Source organism: Triticum urartu, chromosome 5 (assembly GCF_003073215.2).
Source record: "Triticum urartu cultivar G1812 chromosome 5, Tu2.1, whole genome shotgun sequence".
NCBI lineage: Eukaryota > Viridiplantae > Streptophyta > Magnoliopsida > Poales > Poaceae > Triticum > Triticum urartu.
This window is the reverse complement of record NC_053026.1, coordinates 23,860,242-23,876,379: the sequence shown is the minus strand read 5'-3', so window position 1 is coordinate 23,876,379 and position 16,138 is coordinate 23,860,242. Positions and strand designations below refer to the sequence as shown.

General features: G+C 40.3%; 1 protein-coding gene across 1 annotated transcript; it reads right to left on the bottom strand.

Moving 5' to 3' along the window:
- Nucleotides 1-2,457: 2,457 nt before the first annotated feature.
- Nucleotides 2,458-4,994, bottom strand: LOC125555492 (subtilisin-like protease SBT5.3). Its single transcript, XM_048718429.1, has 3 exons — nt 4,911-4,994; nt 4,611-4,818; nt 2,458-4,484 (listed from the first exon to the last, which is right to left on the bottom strand). The coding sequence occupies exons 1-3, from the start codon at nt 4,992-4,994 to the stop codon at nt 2,458-2,460; spliced, it is 2,319 nt and encodes a 772-aa protein (XP_048574386.1).
- Nucleotides 4,995-16,138: the final 11,144 nt, after the last annotated feature.

The following is a 16,138-nucleotide window of genomic DNA, read 5'->3' as shown; positions in this document are numbered from 1 at the left end:
GAAGTGCAGCAGAGAATGGTTACAGATTAGATTTACCTGTCAGGGTATGCATATACATCATAACAAATAACTGGACTTCAAGAGCAGCAACCTAACTCTCATCAAGAATACACTTGATTTGTGCCTGATCTTTTTTCTGCGTGCTAAATGTTATTACCATATGTCCAGTTGTATTAGAATAGGAGATGTTTTTGCATGCTAAATGTTGTTGCCAACTGTCCAACTTTATTAGAATAGGAGATGTTTCTGTATGCTAAATGTTACTACAAGCAGAACATATGCAATTTACTGTCCAAAGTTCAATTCTTGATGTTCAACAATCCGGTCTAATATGCGCTAATTCTGTAGTATAAAAGCAGAACACCATCTTGTATTGACTTGGAAGTGCAGTAGAGAATGGTTACAGATGAGATGCAACTCTTAGGGGTATGAATATACACCATAACAAATAACTGGTAGCAGCAATCTCACTCTCAGGAAGAATACACTTGTTTTAGGCTTGATCTAGTTTTTGCATGCTAAATGTTACTACAAACTGTCCAGTTTTGTTAGAACAGGAGATGTACCATGAGAATGTGATGTTTTTGCATGCTAAATGTTACCACAAACCGTCCCGATGTATTAGAACAGGAGATGTTTTTGCATGCTTTATTTACATATCGGAAACGAGCGAATGTTGAGCCATGCATGATAAGTAGAAAATAACGAAAGCTATTGTCATATATGTACTTGTTATTTCCATGATGTAGTTTGTTTCTGAATCTTTTTAAACAAATGATTGCTCATATTTAAAGTCCAAATATTTGAGTGTCCTTGCTCGGCATGTATGTGCATAGCCCAAATATTCTAATTCAAATGGCCGGATGAGAGCAGAGCAAGACACATAGATTGTCTTGTTCAATCACCCGACATTATTTCCTGAAGGAATGACCCTGAGCTTGCCAAAAATGTCATTAAAACAGTTGTGGTACGAGGTTCTGGCACAAGGGTTTCAGCAGACAATATAAAATATACCACTCCCTATGTCTCATAAGGTAAGACGTTTTTACAAGCTAACATAGCTTACAAAAATATCTTATATTATGGGATGGAGGGAGTAGTTGTTGCCAAAAAATGCTGGCCGTGTTTCTCTTCCATGTGAAATACTACGGAATGGAAGGCATGCATGGTCGTGGAGCAATTTTTTATGCCGCTGGGCATGCGATTCTCCCCCAACTCTCCTCCAACGTAACTGTTATGCTGCCAAAATTTCCGGTGAAATTTCACACGACTTGTCGAAATTTTGGCCTTGTTTATAAGCATACCGAAACTTTAGGGTGTTGGCTGCAAGAATGTTGAGGGCTTGGCTGCGAGATTATATTATTGGCGGGGTTGGAAGAAAAACAGTTTTGGTAGGCTTAGGGTCATCAAGACCCGTGTACTCGGATAACTTCCTTTTTGATGGAACAACCATCGATGAGTTATTTATCGCCAAAGAAAATTCAGAAAATCTAGCCAAGGGAGAAATGATCTGTTACAAGAAAAACTTGGTTGGAAAATCCTACAAGGCCCGATTACATTTGAGAAAAACATGTGAAACACCTCGTAACATACCTACCGATAAACAAAGATTGCGGCAAAAACAAGTCACATCGGAAAGCCTACCAAGTACAACACATAGACAAATCACCCCCTAAGCACCTGCAGTCGCAGCTGTGGCATCATCATCGTCTCACCTATGACCTAACATATCTGAATTCTCAGTCACAATGTTGCAAAGACACCTTCCCGCATACCGCATTTCCCAACAGTTATGACCACTAGCCCCGTCAATGCTCTCAAAACAAATGATCATCGTCATAAACTTGGGAGGCATGAAAAGATAGTCCAAAGAGTATTGTATCCCAACATATACTGCAGACATAGGTCCCTTCTTTTTCCATTTCGCTTTGTGTTCGATGGTAATTTGTTTGTTAACCTTTTTAGGGTATGCTATTTCAATAGTGCGTTTGATGACAATTTGTTTGTTAACCTTTTTAGGGCATGCTAGTTCAGTAGGCTTCTGGCCTTGATATCCTTCATATATATTCTCTATTTTAAGCACCAACATACAAAATATTCCCCTCCCATGGAATGTTCGCCAATTAGTATTTCTGTAAATATAGAGCATTGTTTGTAATGAAGTGACAATTTAAAGTTTTGATTATGAACAATATTTTCAGTTGAAATCGAATTAGAGGAGAACGCGTAAAGAAAATTCCATCAACCACAATATCTAGCAAGGGGGAATTTACAAGAAAGGAAACTTTGCACTTTATTTACACTCTAGAGCCAAAATAGATTCAGCGTTTATTAGCAACCAGGAGAGCTACTAAAACCTAAACTCATCTCATTCTCAGTAATAAACTAAAAAAGAAAATTCCTAAACTCTTGGCACTTCCTTCCCTTGGGCTACACAACACCACAAAAAAGAAAATCTCAATCGAGGGCATTTACCACGATGGGGCTCCTGACATAGTGGGTCCCATCAGACCAGACGAGCTTCCCAAAGACGTAGCCCCTCCCGAGTTTGTCCTTTTCCGACGCCACCTTCACCTTGAACTCCTTCTCCTCGCCGGCCTTCTCGAATACGAGCACCGTCGGGTCAACGGTCATGTTGACCCCAAAAGGCGCGCGCCACGATGCGCGGTATGTCCCGGGTCGGCCCACGTTCTTGAGCCGCCGCTTGATCGTCATCCTGCGGCGCAGCGCCGGCACCGCAATGGATGGGTAGTTGAGGTCCTCCATGGGCGGCGGCTTGGCCGGGCATGTAAACTTGCCGGAGCTGAGCCTGCTCAGGTCCTTGGTGGAGAAGCCGAGCGAGCAGAGGAAGGTGAAGTAGCCGTTGGGGGTGATGTCGTAGACGAGGCCCGGGTCAACGGCGCGGTTCGGGTGCACGTTGCCGGAGCCGTAGGCGAAAGGGGTGGCCTCCTTGCCGTCCATCTCGCGCATGGGCGCGCCGGTGTTGTCCTGGGTGCGCGCAGTGGTCATGACCGCGGATCGCATCATAGCGGGGCTCCAGTTGGGGTGCGCCGCCTTGAGGAGGCCCATGACACCGGAGACGTGCGGGCACGCCATGGAGGTGCCGGACATGATGGCGTACTCGGAGCGGCGCTTGTCGGCGGCCACCTCGGTGGGGCTGACGTACTCAGTGAAGGCGGCGAGGATGTCCACCCCCGGTGCGGCGACGTCCGGCTTGAGGACGTAGGGCAGCGTGCCGCTTGGCCCGTGAGCGGAGAAGGCGGCGATGGATGGCGAGTTCTTGACGCCGAGCTCCGTCTTGGAAGGCGAGATGTTGGCGGCCGGGTCAGAGGTGGAGGACATGTAGTTGTAGAGAGAGACGGCCTCGGTGTAGGTGATCATTGTGGCCGGGAGCACGTGCGGGTCGGCTTGGATGTCGTTGCCGTCCATCTCGCCGTTGGCAAGGATCATCCCGACGCCGCCGGCGTTGAGGACGGTCATCCCCATCATGACCCGCGGGACATCCCCGCCGCGGACGCACACGACGATCTTGCCCTTGACCTTGGCCGGGTCAAGGCAGCCCGTGGCGCAGTTTGTGGCGAGGTTGACGGTGCAGTTGGGGAGCGCGGCGCTGCTTGCGTTGATGAGCGGGAAGAGCTTGTCGGAGTGAAGGTCGGATGCCTCAAGGCTTATCCCCCTCATGGTGGCGTTGTTGCCGAGGGTGAGCTGGTCGGGAAAGTCCCTGTCGACGGTGCTGGCGGCGACGGTGGTGACCCATGGCGCGGAGTTGACGACGGTGTCCTCGAAGGGCCCTTGGTTGCCCCCGGAGCAGACGACGGCGACGCCGTGGATGGTGGCGTGGAGGGAGCCGAGGGTGACGGCCTCGTGGAAGTAGGAGCTGGCGTCGGCGAGGGGCGCGTCGACGCCGAAGGAGACGGTGATGACGTCGGCGCCGTCGTGGACGGCGGCCTCGAAGCCGGCGATGACGTCGGCGGTGGCGCACTCCCCGGTCCAGCAGACCTTGTAGACGGCGACGCGGGCGCGCGGGGCGCCGCCCTTGGCGGTGCCGTTGGCGTAGCCGAAGAGGCTGGCGCGCGGCACGAAGCGGCCGGCGGCGGTGGAGAGCGTGTGCGTGCCGTGGCCCTCGGTGTCGCGCGTCCAGTTGCGGTCCACCACGGCCGGGTGCGACAGCAGCATGTCCTTGTTGAAGTACTTGGCGCCGATGAGCTTCTTGTTGCAGGGCACCCCGTACTTGGCGGTGTCGGTGCAGGAGCCCTTCCAGCGCTTGGGCACCGGGGCCATGCCCTCGTCGTTGAAGCTGTTGGATTCCGGCCACACGCCGCTGTCGAGGCTGGCGATGATGACGTCCTGGCCGAACCTGCCGTGCTTCCAGATGGAGTCCGGGAGCACCTGGCCGCCCCTCTCCATGTCCATGAAGCCCCATGACCTGGTCGTGTGCAGCTTCATCATCTTGCTCGGCATCACCGTCAGCACATCCGGATGCTCTGCTCTCCATCCATCACCCAACCAATCAATCAGTCAATCAATCAAGGGGAAACTGTAGTAAAAGAGATAGGCGGCGAAGCCATTGATGTTCTTGAGTAATGAAGGAATGGGAATGGCTGCCTTACTTGCCATCTGGGTGGCCACCTCCTCCTCGAGATACGCGGCGAAGCCATTGATGTTCTTGTTGTAGGAGTAGAAGATGGCGTCCTTGGCCGCCTGCTTGCTCCCGACGACCGAGGCGAGGAGCTCATGGTGCGACTCGGTGGCGCGCGCGTGGTCCTCCGCCGTCGCCTCGCGCCCATAAGGGTGCGCTCCCAGGTATACCACGTACGACTGCGCGTGTATGGATCAGGCCAAGAGGATGAAATGAAGGCGAAAGAAACATGCAACGACGGCGTTCGTCGTTTGCAGATTTGCTTACATACCCTCTTCCATGCGTGGACGAGGCGGCACTCGGCGGCGCAGAGGAGGAGGACGGCGGCGAGGATGAGCAGCGCCCGGCCCGCCATCTTCTTCGTCGTCTTCTTCAGTCGTGGTCTCGCCGGCGGCCGGCCAGATGGTGTGTAAATAGAGCTTCATTCGCGGATCACGGAGAGAGGGCTCTATATTTGGCTGGGTCTGACTGCGGCGAGGCCACGGCGACAGCAGCAGAGAAGAGCGGATCGCTTAGCCGCAGGAACGCTTCAACACCCAACTGACTGACCCCTACTAACAAGGGTGTTCTTTCGGCCGGTGTAGGGGTTGGGACAGGCCAGGTGTCAGTAGACTGATTTTTGTTTTCCGGTCAGTCGACTGACCAATAACGTTTTCAGTCGATCTGCTCTACTCGACCGTTCCAGTACTACCTGCTCACTTCATCATCCAACTGCTCATTTCACTTCACGCATGCATGTATTTCTTCCTTGCTGCGTCCGGATGTACGTATCAGAACATTTTTTAACGGAAACTAACTAATCTTATTCTTATGGTGGCAACTATACGTACGTAACATAATCTAATTCTCCTGTGTAATATTCAAGCGACAATCATGCACGTCCCTATTCAATCGAGCCTAAAATAAAAATAAACTTTCTAAGATATAATGAATTACGAACATTGGGACTGCCCTTTAAGAAGAAAGAACAAAAAATAAAATTTAATGACAAAATTTGTGCATAATTTACACATAAATTGCGGCTTTTCTTAATATGCAACAATAAGAATATAATAGTGAAATTTTTGCAAAAGATAAGTTGTATACGAAAAATGAATTAGTCGCATTGGTATTACCCGTAAAAAAATACAAAAGATATTTAAAAAAATAATAATTTTGTTTCCTAAGGAAGAATGAATTAGTGCTATAGCTAGTACCCTTTAAGAATAAACAAAATAAAAAATAAATGATCAAAAAATTGCACAAAGTTTACGCTAAAATTATGTTTTTTAATAATATGCAAGAATAAGCATATAATAAGTGAATTTTCGCAATAAATTTTTTTCAAGAAGAAATGATTAGTGGCATTGGTATTACCATTTAAGAAGAAGATGATGAAAAAATTGCATACAATTTGCACAAAAATGCCCCTTTTGTAACATGAAAAGCATATAATAGTAAATTTTTGTGAAAAATTATTTTCCTATGAAGGAATAAATTGATATTACCCATAAAAAAATCAAAATAATGAAGTTTTCTAAGAAAGAATGAAACCCTTTAAGAAAAAGAAAATGAAAAAGAAAAAACTTTCGAAACTTACACAACAATTTGCACTTACATTGCACTTTTTGAAATATGCAAAGAATAAGCATATAATAGTGCATGTTTCTCATTCTACTATAGTTTACACATAGTGTAACTGAAATAATGTATTTCCTTTAAGAAGTCAGAAAATAAAGAAAAACTTGCGCACAACTTTGCACCGAAATTGCACTTTACGTAATATGCAAGAATAATCATATAATCATGAAATTTTGGAAAATGTTATATAGTATTTGTTTGTATATAATTACACTCAGCCAAAAACCCACAAAAAAACAATAAATGAAAGAAAAAAAGAATAAACACATAGAAACATAAATAGAAATAAAAAATGAAGCAAAAATACCTACAAAAGACAGAATTAAATTTCCACAAATAGGGGTCAATCGATTCCACATAGCCCAACTCACCATCAAAATGATATAGAAAAAAAGAAAAGAACACAAATCTCCAAGCAGAATCGGACGGTCACAAAATCGTCTGGTCACTTTTTTTCTTAACCACCTTGTAGCCTCATATATTCATCTCAAAGCATGCATGAATACTATGGACTTTAGCGGCTGAAACTATGTTAGGTTGTGATGCAAGAGCACGTACATATAGGCGCCATGCGCACATAAACATACAGACACACCCACATGCATACACACACAAGCACCACACACACTCATCATTAGCTTTTTGGTTGTGCGGATGGAGCATAATTAATACTAAAACTAATACAAAACTAAAGGAGATTTTTAAAGAGAAAGGAATTAAATTCGCACAAATCATTGGCATTGGTATTACCATTCAGAAAGAAGGAACATGGAAAATAAATTAAACAAATGATGAAAAAAATTGCAGATAACTTACATAGAAATTGCATTTTTATAATATGCAAGAATAAATAAATAAATAAATAAATATATATATATTAGTGAAAACTAAAGCAAAATAAAAAATGAAATACAAATAAAACAATAAGAAAATGAAGTTTTCTATGAAAGAATGAATTCGTGGCATTGGTATTACCATTTCAGAAAAAAAACCTAAAACAAAATCAAAGTAATGAAGTTTACTAAGAAAGAATGAAACTCTTTAAGAAGAAATAAAATGCAAAAGAAAAAACTTTCAAATCTTGCACACAATTTGTACTGAAATTGCACTTTTTGAAATATGCAGAGAATAAGCATATAATAATGCATTTTTCGCATTCTCCTATAATTTACGCATACTGTAACTAAAATAATGTACTCCCTTTAAGAAGAAGACTTAAAAAAACTTACACACAACTTTGCACTGAAATTGCACATTATCATAATATGTAAAAATAATCATATAATCATGAAATTTTGACACATATTATATAGTATTTGTTTGTATATAATTACACTCAGCGAAAAACCCACAAAAAACAAAAAATAACAAATAAAGGAAAGAAAAAAGGGAAAAGAGAAATGCATAGAAACAGAAAGCAAAAATTAAAAAATGAAGCAAAAATACCCATAAAAGAAAGAATTAAATTTCCTAAGGAAGAATGAATGGTCGGCATTGGTATTACCATTTAAGAACAAAAAAAATGGAAAAATGATCTGAAACAAACAATGTCAAAATTTGCACGAAATATACATAAAAATTGTGCTTCTTTACAATAATCATACGCCCACGTGCGATATGGCATGTGAAAAAGGGCATGAGAAATTGGCGAGGAAAGGGTGGGAAGTGAGTGGGAGAAATATGCAAGAAATCCTACTATAATTTCTATAGTGTAACTGAAATAATGTATTTCCTTTAAGAAGAAACACAAAAAAAACTTGCGCATAACTTTGCACAGAAATTACACTTTATCGTATTATGCAAAAATAATCATATAATCATGAAATTTTGGCACATATTATATAGTATTTGTTTGTATAAAATTAGACTCAGTCAAAAACCCACAAAAAACAATAATAACCAATAAAGGAAAGGAAATGGGAAAAATAAAAACCCATAGAAACAGAAAACAGAAATAAAAAGTGAAGCAAAAATACCCTTAAATAGAAAGAAAATCATATAAACAACTCTATAAAAGAATGACAAAATCTGCACATAAATTGCTATTTGCTATAATATGCAAGAATAAACACATAATAGTGAAATTAGTCGCAAAACAAAATTATCTAAAGAAATAATGAATTAGTGGCATTGGTATTTGATCCATGGTTTCTCTACTTCTCCGGATCAAAATAATGAACTAGTGGTATCCGTATTAACCTTTTAAGAAGAAAAAAAAGTAAAGAAAAACAATAATGATAACATTTGCACACGGTTTGAATAGAAATTGCGCTTTTTTATAATATGCAAAAATAAGCACAAACAATGAAATTTCACAAAAAAAAATCCTAAGTAGGAATGAATTAGAGGTATTGATATTACCCTTGAAGAATAAAGAAAATGAAATAAAAACTTGAACAAAATTAAAATAATGAAGTTTTCTAAGAAACAATGAATTAGTGTCATTGCTTTCCCATTAAAGAAGAAAGGAACTGAAATTAATAAAACAAATAATGTATTATTCTGCAAACTATTAGCACAGAAGTTGCGCATTTTTAGTGTACATATAATCATAAAATTTTGACACATATTATATAGTATTTTTTTTATATAATTACACTTAGCCAAAAACCCACAAAAAACAAAAATAACCAGGAAAGAAAATGGGGAAAAGAAAAACCCATAGAAACAGAAAACATAAATAAATCAAAAAATATCCACAAAATAGAAATAAAACCAACTAACAAAGAGAATCAGAAAAACAAAAGCAAAAGCACATAAAAACATAAAAGTATTAAAAAAATCAAGGGAGAGAGAGGAGGGCTGGATTGCAGAGTTAATGGGCTCCGGCCCAGAAATGAAATTGATTGACCCAAATAAGGGGTCAGTCAAAAAACAAGAGAAGCCCACACAACAGACAACACATGTCAGAAAAAAACGCAGCGCGGATCTTACAGAAAAATCCAATGGTTACAAATTTGACTGACCCAAGAGTGAAATTTCAGCTGACTGAAAAGTAGCTAAATTGGTAGGGGTTACGTGGAGGTTTTGTCGAAGCAAATTGGTTTGTGTACTCCGTCCATAAACCCATGCTTAGAACTTCGAAGGGTTTGACTATATAACATAATATCTCACATCTAAGTTGTGACATAAGCAGCTTATTTGTTTTTTCCTGACGAGCGTGACAAAAAAAAGTAGTAAGTTACACGGTGCGTAGCAAAGGAAGCACGAGGCATTGCCGGTATAGTCCTTGTTAATCCCATGCGGGTACATCTGCAAACCCCTGACTACTTTTCTCCTTCCCAAGAAAAGTCTCCTTCCTTTTCCCGTCGGCGCTGCCGTGTATCCGTCCCGTCTTCAATGGCCTTTGGCCTGTGGAGGTGTAGATGATCTCGGCCCCCCGTCAGTAGAAGGGACCTCCTTCTCATTTTTGTTAGGTTGAACGTCTTGGTTGGGGCTGTGTGGCGGCAGCGATGTCCCTCGGTAGCAATAATGTCTCCCAGGTCCTATCCCCATCCCGATGGTGCGAATAGTGTTGTCGAAGAATGTGTGGAGGTGTGTCCCCATCGGATCTCATGGGATTCGGTCGGTGCTGGTCTTCGGTGGATCTATTTGGATCCATTTTTTGTTCATCTTCATCTGTGTGGTTTCCAAGTTTGATCTTTCTGATCTACAACTCTCTTTATCGGTGATGGTTGCTCCTCTGGTGTGCTGGTCCTTTGGGGTGTTAGCACGACGACTTCCCGACTGTCTACTAGAACAAGGTTTGCCCGGGCTCTGATAATTGGTGGTGGGGGGGGGGGGGGGGGGGACGACGGCGACACGCCTTCGCCTCGCTTCAGTGCTTGTAGTCGTCGTTAGGTGGTCCATAGACCTAGTTGTAATTTTTATTATCTCTTGTGTTCTCTGTACTATCATGATTGATGAATAAATTGAAAGTTTCTCTCGCAAAAATCTTTTTTACCATGCAGGCAGAATCGTCTGATCTCCCACTCGTAGCCGCCGACTCTGCGTAGCATCTATGTATGACAGCTTCGACCACTACAACATAACGACTGTTGACAACTAGGAAACGGGGATTAATTAAGAACAAAGCACAGTGTCCAGATTAGAAGACATGTTTGAAAATTTTGAAATCTTTTTTACAATCGTGAACTTTTCGGAACGTAGAATATTTTTGAAAACATAAAAAAATTGAAACATATTTTTCAAATGCAAATAAACTTTATAATTCTAATTTTAAAAAATAAGAACAAAATTTATTATTCTAGACAATTTCTTCTTGTACAAATTTTGAAAACATGGACAATTTTAAAATCCCTAATAGTTCTTAGGGTCTGGGCACTTTTCTAAATTCCAAAGATTTTTTGAAAAAATATGAATAAATTTATTCTATTTTTATTTTAATAATATTTTTTAGATAATTTCTTTTTGCAACATTTTGAAAATTTTGACATTTTAAAAATGTTCAAACATTTCAATAGAATGTTTGTGATGTTTAAAAAATGTATTATACAATGAGAAAATATAACATTGAAAGAAATGTTCGTGAAGATTCTTCGAAAGATACATCACACATTTCAAAAAAAATTACGACATTTTATGTAACTTATTTTATGTAACGTAAAAAAATGTTTGAATAATAATTTTAAAAAGTTTCATACCGTTTAGAAAAAATTATCAGTGAGAATTTGAAAAATGTTTACCATGTATTCTAAAAATGCCCGGGCCTGTATTTGAAAAAAATATTCATCATGTATTTTAAAAAATGCGCAATGTGTGCTAAAAAGTGTTCCCGCGTACACGAAAAAATATACAATGTGTATACAAAAGTGGACATGTATTTGCAAATAACAAGTACAACTTTAAAGTGGTACTGGGTTGGGAATGAGTTGCATGCCGAGAGTGGATATTCAACTATGTCGACCATGAGTTGCATGTCGTTTGTCTTGGACATGCAACTATGTCAGATGGGTTTACATGTTGGTTTTGGACATGGAACTAAATAGCGGTCGAGGCAAGTTGTGTGTTGCAAAACAAAGCACAAGCTTAGTTGCGAGTCAAAGGGTGGGCTTTTAACTGAGAGAACTACGAGCCGACTTGCAAGATGAGGATGGACTTATAACTGGGACAGCTATAAACTATAAGACCAGTTGCGAGTCAAGGATAGTCTTGCAACTAGGATAAAACAAACTATGGTTCCAGTTGCAAGTTAAGGATGGACTTGCAACTAGGATGAATGACAAAAACACAGGCCAAGTTACGAGTCAAGGGTGAGCTTACAACTGGGATAAAATAAACTACATGCGTAGTTGCGAATCAAGGGTGGACTTATAACTGAGACAAATATATAAAACAATGATACGGGTTGCAAGTTGAGTGTGGACTTGCAGCTGAGGCGAAAGAAAAACACATCCTAGTTGCAGTCGAGGGGGGACTTGCAAGAGGGACAACAACAAACCATGGGCCCATTTGCGAGTCGAGGATGGACTTGCAACTGGGACAAAAAATGGTCGGGACCTAGTTGTGAGTCAAGGATGGACTTGCAACTAGAAGAAAAAAAGTCATACCCCACTTGCAAGCCGTGGGTAGACTTGCAACTAGGACAAAAAAGGTCGGGGCCTAGTTGTGAGTCAAGGGTGGACTTGCAACTGAAAGAAAAAAAGTCACGCTTCCCTTGCGAGTCGAGGGTGGACTTCCAACTAGGACAAAAAAAGTGTTGGGCCCCAGCTGCGAGTCGAGTTTGGACTTGCAAATGAGGCAAAAATAGATCGGGGCCCAGTTACGAGTCAAGGGTGAACTTGCAACTGGGACAAAAAGGTTAGACCCAGTTGCAGGTCGATGGTAGACATGCAACTGGGACAAAAAAGTTTACCCTAGTTGTGAGTCGAGGTTGGATTATCAACTGGAAAAAAAGGTCGGGCCCCAATTGTGAGTCAATGGACTTGCAACTAGGACAAAAAGAAGGTTGTTCCCCAGTTGCGAGTAGAGGGTGAACTTACAGTTGGGACTGAAATAAATTAGGCACAAGTTGCGAGTTGAGGGTGAACTTGCAACTAGGACCGGAAATGTCAATGTGCAATTGCGAGTTGAGGGTGGGATTGCAACAGAGATAGAAAAAGTTTGGGACCCAATTACGAGTCGAGGGTGGATTTACAACTGGGATAAAAAGAAGACATCCTCTCTGTTTGGTGGTGGATGTTTGACAGTGGACAGTCAACTAACAACAATGGAAAAAATCATGAATTTTTAAAAAATAAAAAGAAAAAAATTGGAATGTGAAAAGAAAAATAAAAAAAATCATGAACTTAAAAATTTATGCATGTGAAAAAATAAATAAAAATAAGAAATAAGAAGGAAAAAGAAAAAATAAAAAAAAGAAAAAATCACTTGTGGCTCCTCATGCGAGTGATAAAAATGGCGTCCTCACGTTGAGGCAACCCATGTTGAGGCAACTCAAAGGAAGAACACCCAATGATAAAAAGTTTTTAAAAAAATTAAAGAATAAGAATCTTGATGTCTACATCACACGGTTAGAAAGTTAGATGTGAGATAACTATTTCACATCTAGATGTGAAATAGCAAATCTTAACTTACAAACGGATCGAGCCTGCAGATTTGCTATTTCATGCCTAGATGTGAAATAGTATATCACATCTAATTTTCTAACCACACAATTTAGACATCAAGATTCATATTCTTTTGATTTTTTTATCGTTATGTGTTGATTTTGTACTTGTTGCTCGCGTTAGGGAGCAGTCGTAGCATTTAGGCCATTTTTTCTTTCACACCTTCGTGGGTTGCCTCGGCGTGAGATGTGGCCACATGTGATGTTTTTTGTTTTTATTTTGTTTCAAATGCATAAACTTTTGAATATCAGACTTTTATTTTTTATTTTTTTATTTTCCATTTGTCTTTCCATTTTTAAAAATCATGATTTTTTTATTAATGTTAGTTGACTGTCCATCACTAGACAGAGCGGTTGTCTTTTTACCTTTTCAAGTTGTAAGTCCATCCTTGACTCGTAACTGGCGCTCGAACTTTTTTTGCCCATGTTGCAATCCCACCCCCGACTTGCAAACGGGGTCTCAACATTTTCGTCCCAGTTGTAAGTTCACACTTGACTCGCAACGGAAGCCCAATCTATTTTGGCCCCAATTTGCTAGTCCACCCTTGACTCGCAACTGGGGAGCGATCTTTTTTTGTCCCGGTTGCAAGTCCATCGACTCACAATTGAGGCCCGACCTTTTTTTTAGTTGATAGTCCAACCTCGACTCACAACTAGGGTAAACTTTTTTTGTCCCAATTGCAAGTCTACTGTCGACCCACAACTGGGCCCAACCTTTACTTGTCCAAGTTGCAAGTCCACCTGTGACTTGTAACTGCGGCCCAACCTTTCTGTTTGTCTTAGTTGCATGTCCACCCTCGACTCCCAACAGGGGCCCAACATTTTTTTGTTCTAGTTGCAAGTCCACCCTCGACTCGCAAGTGGGACGCGACTTTTTTTATTCTAGTTGCAAGTCCACCCTTGACTTGCAACTAGGCCCCAACCTTTTTTTATCCCAGTTGCAAGTCCACCCTCGAGTCGCAACCATAGTTTTTTGCAAGTCCCGACCATAGTTTGTTGTTGTCTTAGTTGCAAGTCCACCCTCGACTTGCAACTGGGCCCTGACCTTTTTTTGTCCCAGCTGCAGGTCCACCCTCAAATAGCAACTGTAGTTTGTTACAAGTCCCGACAATACTTTTTTGTTGTCCTAATTGCAAGTTCATCCTCAACTCGCAACTGTGATGCGTTTTGTTTTTCATCTCGGTTGCAAGTCTACCCTCAACACGCAGCGTATCATTGTTTTATATACTTGTCTCAGTTATAAGTCCACCCTCGACTCGCAACTAGGCATGTAGTTTGTTTTCTCTCGGTTGTAAGCCCACCATTGACTCATAACTAGGCTTGTGTTTTTGTCCCATAGTTTTAGTTTTTCTATCCAGTTGCAAGTCGACCCTTGACTCGCTACTGGTCTCATAGTTTGTAGTGTCTTTCATCCTAGTTGAAAGTCCATCCTTAACTCGCAATTGGAAACTATAGCTTTTTTATCCCAGTTGCAAGTCGACCATTGACTCGCAACTGGTCTCATATTTTGTAGTTGTCTTAGTCATTAGTTCATCCTCAACTCGCAACTCAACTCATAGTTCTCCCAATTACAAGCCTACCCTTTGACTCGCAACTAGGTTTGTGCTCTATTTTGCAACACGCAACTTGCCCTGATCCCTCTCTAGTTCCATGTCCAACCTCAACATGTAAGCCCACCCAACCCAGTCGCATGTCCAAGCAAAACATGCAACTCGTGCCCCAACATAGTTGCATGTCCACTCTCGGCAAGCAACTCAGTCCCAACCCAGTACGACTATATAGTTGTATTTTTTTTGCAAATACATGTCCACTTTTGTAGTACACATTGTGTATTTTTCTATATACAAGGGAACCGTTTTTAACACACACTGAAGATATTTTAAAAATACACGATGAATATTTTTCAAATACAGGCCCGAGCATTTTTCAGAATACATGGTAAACATTTTCAAATTCCTACTGATCGATTTTTCTAAATGGTATGAAACTTTTTTAGAAAATTATGAAAACTGTTGTTTTTTACATTGCATATTTGAAATTCTATAAAATGTCATGTTTTTTTAAATGCATGATGTTTCTTTAAAAAAAATTTCATGGACATTTCTTTGGTTGTTATGATTTTTCATTTGTATGATACATTTTTTAAACATCACAAAAATTGTTTTGAAATGCATAAACATTTTAAAATATCAACATTTTCTAAATGGTGCAAAAAATATTGAAAATATATAATTAAAATGAAAAAGAATAAAAATTATTCATGTTTATTTAAATGTTTGGAATTTTTAAAAATGTCCACACTCTAAAACTGTTCAGTTTTCTATAATTATCCATGTTTACAAAATTTGTTCAAGAAGAAATTGTTCGGAATACCAAATTTTGTTCTTTTTATTCAAAAAGTCAGAATTATAAAGTTTATTCACATTTGAAAAATATATTTCGAAATTTTTAATTGTTTATGTTTTTGAAAATATTCAACATTTCAGAAAAAATCACAATATGTAAAAAAGTTTTCTAAAGAATTTTAAACATGTCTTCTAATCTGGACGGTATGCTATGTTCTTAAATGATCCTCATTTCCTAATTATCAATAGTAGTTACTTGTCAGAGTGGTAGGAGTTCTTGTTCCTTGGTATGAGGTCCAGAGTTCAATTCCTATGTAGCGCACTATGTAACTTAATTTTTTTGTCGTGCTCCTCTGCTGATGTCACAACTTCGATGTGAGATATTAACTCACATCATGGTGTTATATAGTCAGACCCTATATGTGTGTGAGTCGTCTAGAAATTCATTTTTGGTGAATCGATTTAGGCAGTTGATTTGTGCATTGAGATTCATGTACTTCTTTTCTGGGCTGGTCTAAGTGTTTTCTTTAGAAGATCCGGGCTTGTCTAAGAGTTGTTTTGAGTTTTTTTACAGACCACATATTTGGGTCAGTCGATTCTTTAACAGGACAAAACCCATTCAAGTGCGACATAGCCATCCTCTTTTTCCTTTGTTTTTCCATTTCTCTATTTTAATGCTTTTTTGCTTTTGTAATTTCCTTTCCTTTATTAGTTAGTTTTAAATCTTTCTTTTTTGAGTATTTTTTGGCATGTTGGGCCACTGTAAATATACACACACAAATACTATATAATATATGTCAAAATTTCACTATTATATGATTATTCTTTGCATATTACAATAGGTATAATTTCGATGCAAAGTTGTGTGCAAGTTTTTTCTTTGTTCTTGAAGTGAAATACCTGTCACTAATTCATTCTTTCTTAAAA